This window comes from Amphiprion ocellaris, chromosome 3, assembly GCF_022539595.1.
Source record: "Amphiprion ocellaris isolate individual 3 ecotype Okinawa chromosome 3, ASM2253959v1, whole genome shotgun sequence".
NCBI classification, from domain to species: Eukaryota; Metazoa; Chordata; class Actinopteri; family Pomacentridae; genus Amphiprion; species Amphiprion ocellaris.
The window spans coordinates 7710366-7731209 of record NC_072768.1 but is presented as its reverse complement, the minus strand read 5'-3'; the positions used below and the strand labels follow the sequence as shown (position 1 = coordinate 7731209).

The window sequence follows — 20844 nt, the reverse complement described above, 5'->3', positions numbered from 1 at the left end:
TAACAAATGACACACAGGCTGCTCGTCATGTAAATGTTATTTACTGCAAAGCTACAAGAATACAAAACATCTGGAGGTGAATAAAATACAAAAATAAATATGTTCAAAACTAAGTAATCAACTGTGGGGAGGAAAGATCCCATGAGCTACACATAAAACAAAACATGACACCTTTTAGGAGTGAAGTAAGAAGGCATGCTGGTGTATCAAGATGTTTCCGGGACATCAGAGCTGCAGAATTTAATCAAACTGTCGGAGATGAAATTGGCTTTCTGTGTGCCTGACCATGTCCCGGAGCGCCACGAAACCAGAGAGGGCCTGGAATAAAAACACATTCAATCTGTGACGATCAGCAAATCTAGAAAACATGCACAACATAACATCCAGCGCTTCATCATCAGTCAGGTTTTCAGAGGAATGCGACCGTACCTGTGTGAGTATGAATATAGCCAGAACTATGTGAACGCCTCTCTCCAAGGGTTGTATGAGAATGGCTTCGTTAAAGAGCTGAAACAGGATGAGTGGGAACTGCAGCAGGATGCTCAGCAGCCAAAACCCAGCCAGCTCAGGGACCTTCCACAAACACAGACATTCAATTCAATCTCTGCCTTGAACTTTCTGGGTTTCTGTATGTTTGTCTGAGTGATGGGCTACCTTTTCTTGCAGGTTCCCGGTGTAACCCAGATAGAGTCTAATGCCCTCAATCAGAGTCATCAGCAAAAGAACAGTGACGAGGATGAATTTGTAGTAGTCTGGCAAAGCAGGATACTGGAATGACAAACACAACAATGCAGATTAGACAAAATGGGTTTTGTCATAGGAAATAATCTAAAACTTGTATCCCAATGTAATGAATATGTATATATGTAATATGTAAATATGAATTTATCTAATAATAGGTTCCCATCCTGCTGAGATGATTAATGTCGTTCACTTCATCTGTGAGTAGTTTTATTTTTATGGCTGATCAGGATACAGTCTCATGTTGCTGCTTCATAGGGGTAATGTGATCATCGTTTTGTTAACCGTAATATTATAAACCTAACAAACGTGATAAACTGATGCATATGCCCTGGTTAGAGTTGAGGTTTGCTTTAAAAATAGTAAATATTTCTAAGATATTTCAGCTGCTAACTGGAAATGAGCTGCAGGTGAACAGCTGAACAATTAATCTAAATATTACTGCAATATGGCAAATAAGTGCAATATTTTAATTAGTAATTATTTTTCTGATAAAGGTCAAAATGTGTCCCAATATACCATTTAAAATCAAGCATCGGTTCTATAGAGATGCCCCAGCCAAAATGTTTAAAAAAATAAAGAAATAAATGTGTAAATATGAGGAATAAATTAAGAAAATAAATACTTAAAAAAAAACTATGACAAAATGGAAAAACAAAAGGAAAAAAGGGAAATAGGAAAAGCAAAGACAAAATTTACCTTATATTTCCATATTTTTTAATTAATTATTTTTCTTTTTATTCCTCATTATAATGACACATTTATTTCTTCATTTTTAACATATATTTTTTATTTATTCCGTTTTAAATTTACACATTTATTTATATTTTAAAAGATTTATTTTGTTGTGAGATCCTTATTTTTTAAACAGATTTATCTTTTAGTATGGCATTCCTGTGATTTGGTGCTGATTGCAGAATAAAAATAGATCATCCATTTTATTTTTTTCTCAGTGGAAAACACTAAAAGTGTGACTCAAATTTCGATACCTGTAACCACAATATGGTTTTACATTTTTTGCACTTTAGGGCCAACCACAATGGTCAGGCACTCATTCTTCGCTATTTGTACATTTTAGTTGTATAATCGCATTTCTAAGCCTCCTATCCAGACAGTTACTATGTCTTCTACTATGTCTACTACTCTTCTATGTTTATATAGCAAACATGTAGTAATATTAGTAGGATTTCAAGCTCTCTTTCACCCACCTCCTGTCTAATTTTCCCATTTTTGTGTCTTACCTTGAGCTGCAGCATTACAGTTTCACTGATCCACCACAAGGGGAAGAACCACATGTTAAAGTACAGAGACATCTGGAGCTGGAGACTGGACAGAACCCGTTTGTCTGAAAACCACAGCAAAACGGACACAGAAGGGGTGACCTATCCAGATTCAGCTACAGCTACCAGAAAGCTTAGCTCGACAGAAACACGGTGCACAAAATACAATCCTTCATGTTGCTACGTCAATGCTTACATCAATGCTAACATCAGTGCTAACGTTAGCTGCGTTTTGGATTTACCGTGCGGCAAAAACGCGTCGTGGTCTTTTGAGAAAGGTTCAGTCCGACTCTGGTCGAATAAAACGTTGCGAGAGAAGTCTTCTAAACGTTTTCTAAGAGTGTCCGGCAGCTCCATGGTGTAAAATACTCTCTGCTACACAAAAACATGAAGAGAGGAAAAAATACTCGCGTCTCTTCCTCACTGAACGCTGCCGTCGTTTCCATGGATACCACGGAAATCTCGCGTTCAGCTCAAATCTCGCACGGAAAGTTAGTTTTTCTAAATCGTCTTTTTGTTTAGTCCCTTGAGCGGTTCAAATAAGATTTACAAGTTGAGTATTTAATTTTTTCACACACCATAGTGCCAAACCATGACAAGAAGAACAAGGAAAAAATAGTGGTAATGAAATAAACACAATATATACAGATATTTACAAGCTAGAAAGGAATATATAAACATAGTAGTACAAAATGATAACTGCATGATACAGTGCAAAAGGCAGAGAATGCTGCTCATAGTGCAAAAAGTACTGTACATATCCGTTGGAATATTGTCTATTGTACAAATGTCCCATTTAGTCAAAATAAAATATATTTATTTGTATAATTAAACAAACAAAATTAAAAACAGTAGTCTTTCTGCCACCAGCTGTCAGATTTGTCTGTGGTAAAACAATGACTTTCACTAGACTGTAAGCAGAAAAACAGATTAAGCCACTCCCACTTTCAGCAGCTTCGTTTTCAGAGAAAGTGAAAGTTACAGATAACAGGACATGAGATGGCAGAGAGGTGGCAGATAGATTCTTTATTCTGCTCCATATGCTTGGACGTGTTGAAGAGCCCCGTGAGTCTTCACTGTGGCCACAGCTATTGTAAGGACTGTGTGAATGGCTACTGGGACCAGGAGGACCACAGTGGTGTTTACAGCTGTCCCCAGTGCAGACACACTTTTACTCCGAGACCTCTGCTGAGCAAGAACACAGTGCTGGCTGATTTGATGGTAAAAATGTCTGTGGTGGGACAGAAGACCCTTTCTGCAAAGGATGAAGTCGCTCCAGGGGATGTGGAGTGTGATTTCTGCACTGTGAGGAAGCTGAAAGCCGTCAAGTCTTGCCTCGTGTGTTTGGCCTCTTATTGTGCCACCCACCTGCAGCCTCACTACACGTCTGCTGCTTTCAAAAGACACAAGCTGGTGGACGTGTCGGCCTCGATGCAGGAGAAGATCTGCTCCAAGCATGACAAGCTGCTCGAAGTCTATTGTCGCACTGACGACCAGTGCATCTGTCTGCTCTGTGTGATGGACGACCACAAAGGTCATGACACTGTCTCAGCTGCAGCAGAGAGGAAAGAGAAACAAGTATGATCATTTATGTTTGAACACAGTTAGTTGCAAGTTACCGGTTGTCAGAGTTACTGTGAAAATCCAATGTGAAGCCTAAATTGTAATTGGATCCAGACAGTGTTTTATACTAATAACAATGGATTTGGGAAGATATTTATACTGCATGCTTCATTTCTGTGTCCATTCATGTGCATGTTGTGCAATTTTGGTTTTAGAAGCAATTTGGAATGAAGAAGCAAAGATATCAGCAAACAATGCAAGAAAAAGAGAAGCAGCTGCTGCAGATGAAACAAAATGAAAACACTGCAGGTAAATCTTTTCTTAGCTCACATAAATGTGTGTAATGCCTCCATTATGTAAAGTAACCACCATTATTCCTATTATTTTTCTACTTTCAGTGTTCTAGAGATGCAGCATTGGATGAAAACGAGAAGGTCTACAATGAAATAGTCCTGATGGCCGACAAACGGCGTTGTGCCATGAAGGAGCTGATCGGGGATCAGGAGAAGGCCGTGGCGAGCCTCACGGAGGTCCTCGTGGATCGACTGGAGCAGGAGATCAGAGAGCTGAAGAAGACAGAGGATGAACTGAAGCAGCTGTCAGTCACTGAGGATCACATTCACTTCTTGCAGGTACACTGACAGATAAATATGCAGCTTATGTAGAGCAAGGGGCTGGAGTTTAATGTTGTATTTGTCTTTTACATGTTTCTAGCGCTGCCAGAAGATTTTTGGCTGCAAAGAACCTGACATGTCCTCTGATTACGACATCCAGCTAAACACACCTTTTGATTTTGTGGCAAAGGCTGTTTCTGACTTGAGAGACAAAATGGAATCCATGGCGAAAGCTTTTGCTGAGATATCTGAGACAAGTAAGAAGATCACTTTATTGAAAGCATGCATATTTATTTATCAGATCGTATGTAAGACCTGATATGGATGTTTTTGTTTCTAGTTCAAGTCGAATCCGATCCCAAGACAAGACAGGAGTTTTCCTTGTGTGAGTGTTTGCTTTAGCTTAAATACTTTTAAATCAGCTCTTATGTTTTACCGTTAATGTTCTTCAATATTTTCTGACCTTTCAGATTCCTGCTGCCTCACTTTGGATCCCAACACAGCATTTGAAAACCTGCTGCTCTCTGAGGGAAACAGCAAGGTGTCCTGGACTAAAAAAGCCCAGAAGCAGCCGAACCATGCAGAGAGATACATCAAATACAATCAAGTGTTGTGCGCTGAGGGTTTGTCTGGAGTCTGCTACTGGGAGGTTGAATGGAAAGGGCCCAGGGTGGAGGTCGCCGTGTGCTATAAAGTAGAGGAGCTGGATGAAAGTGGCTTTGGATACAGCGACAAGTCCTGGTGCATTTCCCTTTCAAAATCTCTTTGCACGTTTTGGTCCAACGGCATCATGACCAAGACGTCCGTCCCTCGTTCTCCTACAGCGGGAGTGTATCTGAACCATAAGGCAGGGATCCTGTCCTTCCACAGTGTGTCAGATTCTGGTGAAATGGAGCTGCTTCACAGAGTAAAGACCACATTCTCGCAGCCTCTGTACCCTGGTTTCATAGTCTCCAAGGGTTCCTCAGTTAAGATAGTCAAACCAGGGGTGCCCAGATAGCTCAACAGGTTGGGTGGGTGACCCATAAACGGAGGCTGTAGTCCCTGAGGCAGCACCCTAGGTTTGATTTCAGCTCGTGGCTTTTTGCTGCAGGTCTTCCCCTCATTCTTCTCCCTACTTTCCTGTCTGCCTCTCACCATACCTATCTAATAAAGCCAACAAAAGGCCAAAAAAAACTTAGTCAAACCAGAGCAAAGGGCTGTTTGGGTGAACCGTCACTAATACATTAAGTTTTCTTTCTTTATCTGTGCACGATGTTCACTGCAAGTTCACTCTGAAAGTATTCTCTACAGCCTTTTACCCCTAATAGTCAAAGCCTAGTTGTATTCTAACAGTTACTCATTTTTTATATAAATGTAAATGTGAGTTGTTACATGCAGTAATGTGTCCATGGAATTAAGAGGTATGTTGACTGCAGATCTAGTTTCTCTCTGTGAATTTACACACAACAGTATTCAGGAGGATGTCCACGGACACAAAACAAGGACTATAAAGCTGAACAGAGATACATAAATGTAAACATATGATTGTTATAGATAGAAGCTATATGTAAGGAAACAGCATTTAAATATAAACTAAGCTTTGTTTTTGCTGGCACCAGGGTTAAACTGTTGAACATACCCTCTTAAGCAGCACAAGTCATTTCTATCGCATTAACGTCAATAAAAAGTTGAGTTACATTAAATGTCTCCTTGTATTTATAACATATAATGCCACCAACACAGCTTCATATTAAATCTGAGCCATTACTCAATTTTAAGCATTTCAAAAATGTACTAACTTGCTAGAATTAGACTATCTCCTAATTTAATATACATGAAATGACTTTTGATTTGAAAGTTTTTTGTCATTTGAAGTGAATGCATCGATGACTTGTAGACTTGATGGTCATTTGTGTTGCACTCTAGTAGTGCTACAAGCTGTTCAGACTTAAAGCCACTGAAAGCCATGTGATAATTTTTCATATTTTGCCTGCATAAATATGAGACAATCCTCGTGAAATATATGTTAGCTGAAAACATCCTAGAATATCATACAAGTTGCATCTGTCAACTACGGTCATTTTAAATCATCCTGTAGATCCTAAAGATCACTTCAAATTATCCTAAAGGTTATCACCTTTGAACCCTGTTCCTATTCATTTCTCTATTAGTAAGGCTGTGAGTACATTGAAGTCTTCTCTGCCTCTAATCTGACCCTGAGAAAGGCAGATGCTGCAGAATAAGACTCATGAGAAAGAGACAACTATTGTAGGAAAACAGGTGTTGTTTAGTCTAATGTTCTTTAGTCTGACGTTCCTGAGTAGACAAGTTGTCTCCATATTGGGCTGTAATCTAAATATGGCATTCAACCCAACCCAACATATACCTAAGGTTGAAGAGAATCCTCACAGTTGATGCTGGCAGTGCTCACATGAATGTGCTGCTTGTTCTCTCACTTCTCCTGATATCAGTAAACCTTATTCTCAACATAAGCCATCTGAGTCTCCAGTGTGTTTCCGTGTCTACCTCCTTAATCTTCTCTCAGCATCGCAGAATTTCCTAAACAATGATCCATTATATGAAATATGTGAGAAACCCTGATAAATCTGAAAGTAAACTTCACATGTGACTAGTTATGTTGAAAATAACTGCTATTTTCACTGTTGTTTTTATCTAATATACTGTGTGTGTGTGTGTGTGTGTGTGTGTGTGTGTGTGTGTGTGTGTGTGTGTGTGTGTGTGTGTGTGTAGGGCTGAAGTTCAGTAACATTGTGAAATGTGTTACCATGTGACTGAAGTTTCATACCCACATTCTTGGATGACTATTTTGTTTCACTTTTAAACATATGTCAAGACTGAATCTTCTACTTTGGCACAAGTAAAATCCAGAACTTCCACTTCTTCTAAGTGTTTGGGAATGTTCATGAGGGTGTTGTTTTCTACTTTAAGACAGTCAGTTTGAGTTCCCTCCCACTGAGAACAAGCTGCCAACAAGCCACTCCTTCAGAGAATTGTCAGTTTGTGCGGAAGAAAATGGCTCACGATCAGGAACTGTTTGACTGCTCCATCTGTTTACAGGTTCTGGAGGATCCAGTGACCACCGCCTGCGGACACAGTTTCTGTATGAAATGCATCAACACCTTCTGGGACACAAGAAACAACAGAAGAGGAACTTACAGCTGCCCTCAGTGCAGGCAAACTTTCAACACGAGGCCTGTTCTGAAGAGGAGCACCGTTCTGTCTCACCTGTTGGAGGAACACAAGAGGACGGCCAGTGAAAATGCTGCCGCTGGTGATGATGACGATAATGATGTTGATGGTGACAACTTTGCTGCTCCTGGAGATGTCCCGTGCGACGCCTGCACAGGGAGGAAACAAAAAGCTTCCATGTTCTGTCTGGTGTGTTTGGCCTCTTTCTGCAGGACTCATCTGCAGCCTCATTTTGAGGTGCCGCCTCTTAAAAAGCACAACCTGATTCAAGCCTCCGCGAGGATCAAAGAGAGCATCTGCAGCCGTCACGACAAACTCCAGGAGGTCTTCTGTCGCACCGATCAGCAGTTCTTGTGTCTGATGTGTGCTGTGGATGAACACAAAGGACACGACACCGTGGCGGTCTCGGCAGCAAAGTGTGAAATGCAGGTAATTCAGTTCAGCAACACCATGAAGTCGTTTGTTTCTCGTCCTTTTATTGTAACTGAGGTTCTGAAAAGTTCTTGGATTTCTGTTTCAACAGAGAAAGCTGGAAAAGTCTAAACAGGACATTGCAGACAGGGTTCTGGTCTCACAGAGGAAAATAGCAGAGCTGAAGGATGCTGCAGATTCTATAAGAGTGAGTGTCGCCCTCAGAAGTAGATCCTTTCTCTTTATACATCAATAAGCGTCTGATTTTTCAAATGTTGATAAAAGGTGATGCTTATGTCTAGTGCTGGTCAATGCTGCACCAGAGAAGAGAAAAGGATGTGGGCAGTGTTTCCTGTGGAGGAATTACCCGACCATCTAAACAACTGTTCTATATTTCCTTCGATGGTGTATCCAGACAGTGCAATTTCTCCTCATTCAAAGGAACAGTTTTGCAGACTGTATGTGAAGTGTCAGCAGTAAGAGTGTACATGTTTGGAGCAGCTCAGCCCAGTGCTTCCCGGTCTTTTTGTCTGGTGACGTCTTTATGCACAGTCCAGCTGTCAATGTGTTAAACCACAAGTTTTCAAAGTGGAAGGCGGGAATCCCCAGAGGAAGTCAAAACAGAATCACAGAGACTGAACGGTAGAACAAAACGTGACATTAGTTATCAAAAGTAGATCATATAGAATCCCTGAATATGTGACTTGGTTAAAGAGATCATTTAGAGATACTGTAGTTTTGAGGAATTTATTGATATTTTTCCAGTCGGAAACTACAGCTATGCTACAGTCATTTTGAGTTCTTTTGTTCAGCCATAAAATGAATAGATAAATGTTGATTACCTTGATGGTTTCGGTGAGAAGCTGTCAAGGTAATCAACATTTATGTATTCACTTTATGTCTGAACAAAAGAACTCAAAACTACTGCATCAATAAGAAGACATGATGAATGTTTTTGAGCTAGTTATGCTATATTAGCCAGCAGTATTTGACTATGGGATCAAAAGGCAAAACTAAATTAAGTTGGGTTGAGCCTCAGACTTTGAAAACTCCTGACTTAAACTGACAAAAGTTTGACATTTCATAATAATTAACTCTGAATAAATCTGCGACGGTGGATCTGTAACGACACAAACCGACTGAGAAACAGTTAATAATATAAAATACAAAAGCAGGTGGTAGTTGAACTAAAAACTGTGTGAAGCTACAGAGCGTTGGTCAAATATTTTAAGTTTTGAGTAGGAAATGTGGAGCGTTAAGACGATGAGGAGCTGATGCATCTCAGAGTTTATTACTGGGAGTTGACAGTGTTGGAATATTTAAATAAAAGCACTTAATGAGTGACACAAACAAGCAGAATGAAGCAACGAAACAGCAGGAAAATGAAACGACTGTATAAAAATGTACAGTAAATACAGTTAAAGCATTCTTCAAGGATCAAATCATAGTAGAATTATCTTTAAACACTAATGGCGGCTCTTTTTTGCTGCAGGTTTTCAGTGTCAGTTGGATTTTCCAAGTCTGATGAGTCAAATGTCTGCAGGAATTTCAAAATAAGACAGTTTTTAAGTGATTTAATGAAATGTGACATATGTGTTCAGTAAAAAACGGTTTTCTACGGCAATCAGGAGGGAAAAAAACATATAGTTTAGCTTCAGGTCGTGGTCCATGTTTGATAAAGTGTTCCCTATTGGTTTTACACCCAACTCTTAAACACAATAATAACTGATATATTTCTCATTTGTTTTTTTTTTTAAATATGAAGCCACAACCAACATCTTAAGAGCTCAGCTTAGCAAATAGACCAGAGACAGACAACCAAGGTTATTCCCTGGAGGTCAGCCAGGAGCTCCATGCTAAGCTAAGCTAACCATCTCCTGGTTGCATCTTCTTCATATTTGCCGTACAGACGTGAAAGCTGGATTGAACGTCTCCTTAAACTCAGAGCAAGAACTCAAATAAATGTCAAACGATTCTGTTAGAGGTCAGCTAAAGTCACCACATAAAGTTACAAACATTGTTTCACTTAGACAAATATATATATATATATATAGATAGATAGATAGATATTTAAAACAACAGTTGATAATTGTATTTGTTGACTGTAAAACCCAAATATAGAAAACAATTAGCAGAATCTGAAGAAAAGTTTGCAGGTTGGGTGAGTTCATGACCTATAAACACTTTTAGCATCCAGTAGCACTGCAGGGTTAAACAATAGGACCCACTGACTAAGTATATGTGGTCTTTAAAGAAAAAAATGGTTGGTGTTTGATGTTGTATTTTTGAAACAGTGGACCTTAATAGGGTAAATAGAATTTCGTACACGACCCCTTTGGAAGGTGGAGGCCTCCAGTTTGGGAGAAATTCATATAATTAAGAAATATCCAGGTTTTTATCATGTATTGCAGAATAAGTAGCAGAGCTGTATTGCTGGTTGTTACTGTAACTCAGTCATCAGGACCAATGGTATAACTTCCTACCAGGACGCTGCCTGGCAGGCCTGTGATGATTTTGAGCGACGGAGCCTGGACTACATCCCCGTATACATCCGCTACGTGAAGAGGAAATGCTCCGAGATGAGAGAGAAAGTGGGAGAAGCAGAGAAAGCTGGAGTGGACTGGACCACGAGTCGCCTCAGGAAGCTGCAACGTGAAGTGTTCGAGCTGAGGAGGAGAGAGAATAAACTCCAGCAGCTTTCACAGACAGATGACCCCGTCCAGTTTCTTATGGTGATGTTTTTTTCTCACCTCACTTCTCATTCTCTCTCTAATTTGTGATGCTCAGTTTAAGAATGTTTAACCGTGTGTCTGTTGGCCTCTGCAGGGTTTCCAGGCCCTGGATGACCTCCCTGTGTTCACTGACTCAGATGAGGGATTTGACCTGACACAGTTTGTTTCTGCACAAAAAGATAAAATGAAGAATATGTGCGACAAAGAAAGCAATGAGTTATTATGTAATTCTGGGGAGATTGTGTGTAAGTATAGTCAGTTTTTTTTTTAAACTGCGCTCTAGTCTGTTTGTTTCCTTAAGTGAGTGTATTTTTTTCTTTTCTTTTCAATCAAAGCAAAAACATCAAGACTGCGTGAGGAGATACCATCAAGGGCCAACTTTTTGCGCAGATGTAAGAGCAAATATGATGTTCATTAACTTTGCATACATACATGAAAGCTTCAACAGCTAATTGAGTGCTTTATCTTCCCCTGCAGACACCAAAGTGACGGTGGATCCCCGCACAGTGGCTGCATGTCTTCACCTGTCTGAAACAAAGACAGAGATGTCGTGGGGTGACAGCATTCAGGCTCTTCCCCATGCCGACAGATTCACCCACTTCCACCAGGCTCTGGGTGAAAAGGGCCTCGAAGGGAAACACTACTGGGAGGTGGAGTGGGACGGAGGCATCGTTGAGGTGGCTGTGTCATATAAAGGCATTGAAAGAAACGGCTCAGGCAAACAATGCTGCTTTGGTCACAATGATCTGTCCTGGAAACTCATCTGCTCTCCTTCTGGCGGCACGTTTTGGCACAATAATCTCCACAGAAGTGGAATAGCTCCAGTTCGCTCCCGCAGAGTCGGCATACGGCTCGATTATAAAGCAGGAAATCTGAGCTTCTACAGTGTTTTTCCCCCTGACAGGTTGATGCTGTTGCACCGAGTCCAGACCACCTTCACTGAGCCTCTCTATCCAGGGTTCGCTGTTCATTTAGGGGCAACGCTTAAAATATGCCACATGTAAGTCTGTCCTCATTAATAAGCATCATTTGCAGGACATTTTACGTTCAGTAATAGATAAAAAACTGTACGAATAATGTGAACATGAACAAGTTTTACAAATCTGCATGTGAGAAAGACATTTATGTATACTGGACTAAATAGAAAGCAACATATATTAGAGGTCCTTTGTTCTGACAGAGACCAAAAATACAGACATTTTCATTTAGCCGTTTTTTTTTTTTTTTTTTAAATAATATTTTTTCTTTTAACTTTAAAATGCCAAAGATAGTCTTCTTGAAAAAGCACAAGTCCAATGTTTAATACCATTGTTCATTGGTCGAATCATTTCTTCTGTTAATTGAAAGATCTGATTTCAACGTGCTTTTTTGTAATAGATGGAGGCCAAAATCCACACTCGTGTGTAAAAAAAAATGCATGAATATGTACAGATAATAGGAGATTTCAGTCATGTGAACTAAATAATAATAGACATTTTCCAGGTTTATAGTCTTTTTGATGTCTTTTGATGTAATATCTTTAAATGCAACTAAAGATTATACTACATGTATTTTTCTTTTGCTGCCTTTATAAATGCTTTTGAATATATGTGTTAGTGTCAGTGACGCTAACCTTTACTATACAGCATTCCTTCAACTTTTACAAGCTGTTAATATTGTAATTTTGGTTGTAGGTAATAATTTAATTGTTAATCAGCATTTCAAATTGATGTTTTAGCATATTCTATGATTCATCTTGTCTATTTTCCTTTAAGAGAAGGTTGTACCCTGATTTTTATTTTATATTTTAGGCTAGTTAAAGCAAATTTCTACTGTTGTATGCTGGAAAAGGCTTTGTTATGTTTAAATCCTCTGCAGTTGTAGCTGCTGCTGTGATTATTCTGTCTTTTAATGATCCATTATCCATCCATCCATCCATTATCTATACACCGCTTAATCCTCATTAGGGTCGCGGGGGGGGCTGGAGCCTATCCCAGCTGACTTGGGTGAAGGCAGGGGACACCCTAGACAGGTCACCAGTCTGTCGCAGGGCTACATATATATATACAAACAATCACTCTCACATTCACACCTACGGGCAATTTAGAATGATCAATTAACCTCAGCATGTTTTTGGACTGTGGGAGGAAGCCGGAGTACCCGGAGAAAACCCACGCATGCACAGGGAGAACATGCAAACTCCATGCAGAAAGATCCCGGGAAAGCCGGGACGCGAACCAGGGATCTTCTCGCTGCAAGGCGAAAGTGCTAACCACTACACCACTGTGCAGCCCTCTCCTTTTAATGATAAAAAAAAAAAACACTAATCAGCAGAATGATTGCTTTAGTTTAATCGACTCAGATAGAAGACCATGCTCTGCTAATCATATCTTCTTTACCTGGCTAGAAAAGGCATTTTTTGTGTTTGTTTGTTTATGTTTTGTTTGTTTGTTTGTTTGTTTGTTTTTACAGTTGCAAAGATTGTAGAAGCTGTACAACAAAATTACAATGCAATTCTATCAAATAAAAAAACTATACATTTATTTATTTAATAACTTATTTACTCTTGTGTTCCGTTTTTACAAAAGTAAAATAACAAAGCTTTGATGTCACTCAGTAACTGACATGTTTGATTCCATACACAGTTTGTGATTTTACATTTTGATTGTAAAGGTGCGAATATATTCACATTTCATTTATTCATCCAGGTCAGCCCATTATTTCTCAATCTACACATGTTAACAGAAACATGTAGCGCCAGCGCCACTAACAGGAGACATCTTAGTAATTGAAATCATAAAATAGATTCGATGGAGGCGTGATCTACTGTGTCGTAGAAACGGAGACTGGCTTTGTAATGCAGCAGCTTCTCAGCCAGAGGACTGATGGTCAGCGCTTTTCCCTGCACACTCAGATCCATGTACCTGGAGGGGATAGGATATCAAGATGATACACTTATAGTCGTGATACACAACTTTTTTAGTGATAAATAGGATGCATTTGTCAAAATTAGTTTCTTAAACTCAGCTACGTCATAACAGAACATCTTTACCAACTATTCAAAGGTGCCATATTGGACTTTACTGACTGTAATCCACACTCAACAATGTTCTTTTTTTTTTTTTGTTAAATTCATACTTTAACCTTTATTCCATCTTGTAGCTCAGGTACTGAGAAATAACACTGTACCTGTAGGATACACTCCAAAACACCACAGTGTTTAGAGCCATCAGTGTGGCCAGAAGGAAGAAGAATCTCTCCAGATTCCCATCATGCAGTGTGTTTGGGTAAAAGTTACCTGTAAAGAGAGAATCACTGTGGTCACACTGGCATTAAATCAATGCAACACAGAGTTTGGATTCAGTTCTACCTCCAGAGATAAAGTACACCAGCTGAACGATGAAGGCGCCCAGCAGACAGCCCCCTCCGTAGGACAGAGTGAGGAAGTGCAGGGAGATCCCTCTGATGTGGCTCGGGGTCAGCTGGAAAGATATGAGGGAACCTGAAAGGAAAAAGCCAGATCCAGTGCAGAATTTTGAATTAGAACTATTGTGAGTCAGTAGTTTTGTGCTCAGAAGTTGAGAAGATGCACCATTTAATGCAGGGGTGTCAAACATGCGGCCCACGGGTCAAAACCGGCCACCAGAGGGTTCAGTCTGGACAACTTTGTAAAGTGTCAGAGAGAAAGCATTAACTGCAAATTATAAATATGTAAAATTATAAATTTAGAATAATTTCTAGACCTTGATCAAAAAGAAAAATACTAGATTGTTCATTGTTCTTTTGTCATTTTGTGTCTCATTTTTGTAATGTTTTGTCTTGTTTTTTGCCTTTTTGTCTCATGTTTTTGTCATTTTGTGTTTCCTTTCAGTTTCGCTTGTGTTTCTTGTCTTGTTTTTGTCATTTCTTGTTTTGCTTTATTCTTTATTTTGCGTATCAGCTTTGTGGGTTTTTTGTCTCGCTTGTGTTGTCTATTTTTTTGTTGCTTTGTAACTTTTCTCTCTTTTTTGTTTTGTTTCATGACGTTAGTCTCATTTTTGTCATTTTGTTTCTCGCTTTTGTTGTTTTGTGTGTTGTTTTTGTAATATTTTGTCTTGTTTTTGTTTTTTTGTCTGACTTTTGTCGTTTGTCTCATATTTATGTAATTTTGTTTCTCATTTTTGTTGTTTTGTGTTTCCCTTTGTCTCGCTTGTGTTTTTTCTGTCTTATTTTTGTCACTTTGTTTTTTTTGTCTTGCTTGTGTTGTTTTTATATTTTTTATCGTTTTGTTTCTCACTTTTGTCAGTTCTTTGTCTCGTTTGTGTCATTTGACCATTTTTTGTGGATTTGTAACTTCTTAGTCAAATTTTTTGTCTTTTTTGTTTTGTTTCATGTTGTTTGTTTCATTTTTTGTCATTTTGTTTCTCGCTTTTGACATTTTGTGTCCTTTTTTTAAATTCTGAAATGTGAACATTTTCAGAATGTACTTTTTTGCACTAAAACAAAGGGGAAAATTTGGAGTCGTCGCTATTTATAGGTTAATATGCTGTGATTTTACTGGTCCGGCCCACTTGAGACTATACTGTGCTGAATGTGGAACCTGAACTAGAATGAGTTTGACAGCCCTGATTTAATGTATTCTTGGAGGCCTTAACTCACATGCAGGGGTGACGAGAGCCTCCGCCAGGCCGAGGAGGACGTACTGAGGAGCCAGCTGGAAGCACGGCATGGATGACACTTGCAGAACCTTCCCGGACAGCGTCTGCTCCACCAGGGGGTACGACTTCCTCTGCAGCTCGGACAAACCTGCCAGCAGGACCGACAGAGCGGCACAGATGTGTCCCAGAGCTGGAGGGGGGAGGACGGACAGGGTGGGGTGATAAGAGAAGGGGCTGCACACCGGGGGAGGTAGTGATTACAGGAGGAGAGAGGGGAGACAGAGGGACATTTAGGTGAAGACATAAAAATGAGACTAGCAGACTAGAGGGGGGTTTGTGTGGAAACACTCACTGATGAGTTTTGCGGGTGCCAGAGGAGTTTTTCCCGTGGAGAGGTAGCAGGAGGCCACACATTCAAACAGAGGAGCTAAGAGCAGCAGAGGAAGGATGCTGATCACGTTCATGGCACCGATGGGCAACAGGAGGTCATTCAGGTGGAGGTTGGAGTTCATCGTCTGGATGTAGTAACCCGAAGGAATCTGTGGGGAACATACATGATAAAGCATTTTGATTTGTTATGAAAATGATTGTATTTTATGATGCTCTTATTCATTGTAATACTATATAACTGTGTGGTGTGTAACTCATATAAAATGCTGTATAAAGGAACCCAGGCCTAACCGGCAGCGAACTAGAGAAAACACATACCAAAATGTGTGTGTGCCTGTATTAAAGCTACGCTGTTTCTCGCCTTTGTTAGTCACTTGGGATTCCTTACTGCAACTTTGACTTTGCTTTGACTTGTGAGACGACTTTGAGTATTAATTTGGAGAAGTCAGGACTCCACTGAAGAAATTTCCTGCCATGATTAAAGCCCCCATTGTCTCCCGGTGACCTGCCTGAGTGATGCAGGCTCTGTACAGCAGCTGGAGGCCGTAAAGAGGGAAGAGCTTGGCCAGGACCTTCACGTTCTCCACATGCGTCTCGCTGTACCGGCCGCCGTTGTTCTCTTTGGCCCGGTCCAGCCAAGATGTCACGTCTCCGCTCAGGTGGCGATAGTGGAGGCAGCACATCCGGAGAGAGTTCAAGAAAACTCCCAGCGTGGTCAGTAATGATCCCCCTGTGACAATCAGAAGAAGAAACAGAGTGAGTCAAGTCACTGTTATAAAAATACTTAAAATACTATACTATATGTTTAAAATACTGTATTTGTATTTTAAACTGCAGACGTTGAGCCAAAACGCTTTCGTTACAGTTGCTCCCATTCAAAGTCTTTGAAATTTAAGCAGTAGAACAAAAATATAAGATAAAGTAGAAAAATATGTCCTAAAAATATAAACAGACGCAGAAAAGTCAGCATAAAATATAAAAATGTACATTGTATGAGGAAAATAAATATATTAGTATAATAGAGTTAGAATTGTGTTATTGCACAGAAAAGTAGTTATTAGTTTTAAATTGTGATATTTTGTCCAATTTTTAATATTTTTTTAGATGTCTCCTTTTAAAAATTGGCAAAAATAAAAAATTCTGAGTGCTGAAAAATTCTAAATTTCTGACTATTAACTCAGAATCAACTGTAACTAACAGTCACGACAAAAATTCTGATATTTTTGGATGAACTGCAGGCAGATTGAGGGGAAATAAAACATTCTTGATCAATAAAATAAGTGCAGCATGGTTCAAAAGCAGCACTGCTGTTGGAAGATACATTTAGCACAGTGAAACAGCTTTCTACAAGTTTCTCTTCAAGTCTCTGTCTCTTCCGTTGCTGTTGTTCGTGTGTTACCTTTCTTGGGTTTGTAGGTGAGTTTGTTGCGCATCATGTGTATGGCGATGAGAGCCAGCAGCACTGAGATGAAGGGGATCAGGAAAGCCAGATTTTTGGCCACAGACTGCTGGATGTAAGCGATGCCCAGAAACACAACCGTGGAATTCAGGTTCACCAACCAGTAGAACCTAAACGCAGGGAAACAGAACTTACAATGAGCTACTCATCGCAATAAACACAACGTTTTCATGGTTACACATAAGAAATTATAAACAACTTGAAAATAGCTAGAGGATTAAACAACATAGTAGTGAAAGGGCCTCTTGATAATGATAATCTATCTATCTATCTATCTATCTATCTATCTATCTATCTATCTATCTATCTATCTATCTATCTATCTATCTATCTATCTATCTATCTATCTATCTATCTATCTATCTATCTATCTATCTATCTATCTATCTATCTATCTATCTATCTATCTATCTAAAATCAAAATGGCAAAAATTTGGGTCAGTTCTTAAGAACATTTATTCTCCCCAGATGATGGACCTTTCTGTTTTGAACACTCCTTTAACTTTTAAGTATTAACATGTCAAAAAGGTGACAGTGTTGAAGGAAAATGTTCTTATTCCAAAATAAATCATAATTAAACACAGTAATGAAGCTATTTGATTTTAATGATCCAAATTTGCACCGATGTCTACCACTAATGGGCCATCAGAAGTCTGGCTTTATTTTCTAAAAGCAAATGGAACCATCATGCACAAGCACTGGACCTTACATAATTAATAGGAATGTGATTTGCCATAGTTATAATATTAATGGGCTGTTTGGAGTCTGATCATCGGCTACCCAAGTGAATGACTGTGTCCAGACTGCAACGCTACCCACCAGTTGAAGAAGGCCAGCAGCTGGTGTTGGTTGTAGCCCTGCAGGCTGTAGGCTCCCATTGGACAGAGGATGGCCCGGATGCCGCCGATGCCCAACGCAGCCGCCAGGAGGCCGGTGTAGAACAAGATCTGCTGCTCCCGAGGCTCCAGCTGGTGGGTCATGTGATGAGTGTCGATGTAGAAATCCTCAAAGGGAAACGCCACCACGGGCAGCATGGCTGTGCCTGAAGCAGAGCACAATTCCAGAGGGAAGTCAGAGCATCCAGCTGCAGTTTTTAATGCTGGATGATTGTGCATTTATAGATTGGTAGTAAATAACATTACAGTAACAAATGCATAGATGCAATGACAGGAAATCTCTCGGAAAGTAAGCAGCAATGGATTGTGTAAGAGAAAAGCCATAAAATACCAACAGTGTATAAGAGCTGGCATGAAGGCCTCACTCTATTCTTACATTGTAACAGAAATACATCAACCAAGACACTGTCAAGAGTCAACAAATGTCCAATTTTTCACATCACACAACATCTATCAACCCTTTCATCTTACCGAAGAAATGAAGAAAAGCACACAAGTAGAGCACCTTAGTCCTTCCTAAACAGGTTTCTGCGAACCACCCAACCAGAACAGGGGTGAGGGTGCTGGCTCCTATAAAGCTCAGGTTGACTGTCGCAGCCAGGTAGTTGTTGTAGCCCAACTTCACAGTGCAGAAGAGAATCATGTTGCAAACAATCCCAAAGAAAGTGAACCTCTCACACAGCTCCACAAGCAGGACACAGATGATTACTTGGAGCTTCTTGCGAGATTTCCTCGGCGGTCCCTGGTCTGGACGAGGGGTCTGGGAGGCTCGTCTCAGTTGTTGCCCTCTGCCTGCTGGCAGCCCTCGAAGGTCTCCTGCCACCATAACACCTGGCCAGCTAACTGGCTGCTGCAGTAATGAAGCTCTGAAGGAGGCCTGCTGCCCCTGTAGGGAAGCAGTATCAGCCTGGAATACCACAATCTGGTGTGACTCTGCAGCTGGACTCCAGGATCCGACACACCCACCTGAGTTCTGCACGTGTCGGCGGCTGAGTCATTGTCTTTCTCAGAAATGTGGACGCCTAACGGTGATCTGACACTTTATGCAAAATTGTATCGAGGAGGAGAGATAGATGGGAGCTGTTTAGAGAGCATTCCTGAAATATTTCTACAATGACCAACAACAGACACACATGTTGCTGTTTTTTTTCAACTATACTGTCAAGACTGCAATATCAACCAGTGTATCAGGTCAGATTAACCCCCCTGGCCAAAGTATACTCAGGTATAAACTGGCAATGGCTGGTTTATATCTGTTGACACATAAAGATTAAGCATGACTCTTAATTGTTAAGTTATTTAGGTTTTTTTTTTTTTTTTTTTTACAAAGAGCTCAGCAAGCAAATCATGATGAAAGAACACAACTAGAATGTCCTTCAGCTAATTACAATGGAGAAAAGTTCGAATCAAAGGGAAACTGAATTGCATGCTAAGATAAATTTATGCTGGAAGCAAATCATAATCAAACAACACTGGCTGTTGTTAATTTCAATTCTTACTGTATAACTGATTTCAGTACAATATCTATTTATATTACCTTTGTGTTGTGCTTAAATTAAGATTGGCTTGATTTGTGCTCCATAAATAAACCATTCCATCAGCACAATGTCTCATAGTATTTTTTTGTCTAACATGTTTCATGTAATTTCATTGATTTGCACTTAAATTAAGATAAAAATTTGTTTGATTGATGTAATCTCATTTTACATGGGATGTATTTTAGCCTAGAAGGACATATTCTGGGCTCTTTCAGTCCGTGAGGTATAAAGTGATCTAGAATATATCGGGGTATACTTTGGCCTAGGAGTTTAATCTGGCCAGTTACACCAGGCAAAACAGGCACAACATAGTTTGATTAATTACATATTTGTCAGGAATTTAAACCACTGACAGCTGGTTCATCCTCCATCTTGCGGTCAAAAATCTAGTTTTAAAACCTGGAGCTTTTTTTAGTTACATTGTGGTTGTTTTTTTCTGCCAACAAGAACATCATCCACTCATAGAATCCCTGCAACTAACAGCTATCTTCATTATTTATTACTAGATTTAATTGTCAGATAACAATTATCAAAAATGTCACAAAACAGAAAAAGACACATCAGTTAACACATAAAGTTACTATCAGTCAAACAAATAAATAAAATTAATCAATATTCACATTTAAGAAACATGTGACAGTAAATTCATGCAATTTCTGCATTTAAAAAATTACTTTAATGGTTAATCAAAATTAAATTTATGGTTCACTAATGATCTGTCAAATGACTGTCAAATTGATCAGTTTTATTCAGATCTAGACTATTTGCTAGTTTCTGGATGTCTGGGAAATTAATGAAACTGGCATGTAAGGACAAAAGAAATCTATCATCCATCTAAGAAATGATTCAGTCTGTAATTACTATGATGTAGCCAAAAACATGATTTTAAACTTTAATTGTACATGAATGATTGCATCGAACATATTCATAGACAGAAGAAAGAAAACACACAGTTGTCTATACGGTTAGCATTAACACACATAAAACACAATAACAAAATGACAGCTGCAGGTTTTTACAAACTCTCACAAAATGTCACATCTGTCTGTGAAGCAGCTCTTCACTGTACGAGCTCGTTCTGGTTTGCCTGCTGGTAATTAGACTGATAATGTTAAGTGGCAGCGACACAGAGTGAATCAGCAGGTTAACTTCAACTAGGTCAGAGCTGCAGTAAACAACGGCTACCTGTTATTATAACGGGCAGAACACTGATTATCTGAAGCACAGAACAGGCAAGAACCAGACAGAATAACAGACCAACTGGAAAGTAAAGCAGTCTCAGTAGTCTGCTGATTGCCAAATGCAGGACATTTAAAGACAAACATATAGTTGTTCGTTGTTCAGGAATATCTGGTGTCAAAATTAAATAAATTTTACTGAAGAGTCTGCACAGAAATTGAATGTATAATAAA

General features: G+C 39.5%; 3 protein-coding genes and 1 pseudogene across 4 annotated transcripts; 2 read left to right on the top strand and 2 right to left on the bottom strand.

Moving 5' to 3' along the window:
* Positions 1-25: 25 nt before the first annotated feature.
* Positions 26-2454, bottom strand: tmem17 (transmembrane protein 17). Its single transcript, XM_023262409.3, has 5 exons — positions 2264-2454; positions 1983-2086; positions 655-768; positions 430-573; positions 26-318 (listed from the first exon to the last, which is right to left on the bottom strand). Exons 1-5 carry the CDS (start codon positions 2376-2378, stop codon positions 241-243), a joined length of 555 nt encoding a protein of 184 aa, XP_023118177.1. The 5' UTR covers positions 2379-2454; the 3' UTR covers positions 26-240.
* On the top strand, positions 570-5883 carry LOC111563362 (tripartite motif-containing protein 16-like; annotated as a pseudogene).
* Positions 5884-7117: 1234 nt separating this feature from the next.
* LOC111563365 (tripartite motif-containing protein 16-like) lies at positions 7118-12428 on the top strand. Its single transcript, XM_023262410.3, has 6 exons — positions 7118-7819; positions 7914-8009; positions 10288-10533; positions 10628-10778; positions 10869-10925; positions 11011-12428. The coding sequence occupies exons 1-6, from the start codon at positions 7214-7216 to the stop codon at positions 11535-11537; spliced, it is 1683 nt and encodes a 560-aa protein (XP_023118178.2). The 5' UTR covers positions 7118-7213; the 3' UTR covers positions 11538-12428.
* A 508-nt stretch (positions 12429-12936) lies between these two features.
* slc15a5 (solute carrier family 15 member 5) lies at positions 12937-18763 on the bottom strand. Of its 2 annotated transcripts, XM_055009293.1 has the most exons (9): positions 18366-18763; positions 17818-18040; positions 16939-17108; positions 16049-16269; positions 15498-15688; positions 15151-15383; positions 13883-14014; positions 13702-13810; positions 12937-13436 (listed from the first exon to the last, which is right to left on the bottom strand). In XM_055009293.1, the coding sequence occupies exons 1-9, from the start codon at positions 18718-18720 to the stop codon at positions 13307-13309; spliced, it is 1764 nt and encodes a 587-aa protein (XP_054865268.1). In that variant the 5' UTR covers positions 18721-18763; the 3' UTR covers positions 12937-13306. The 2 variants fall into 2 exon arrangements, 1 of the variants encoding a protein (XP_054865268.1); XR_008601195.1 differs by lacking the exon at positions 12937-13436 and having other exon boundaries at positions 13706-13810; positions 15502-15688.
* Between the last annotated feature and the right edge of the window lie 2081 nt (positions 18764-20844).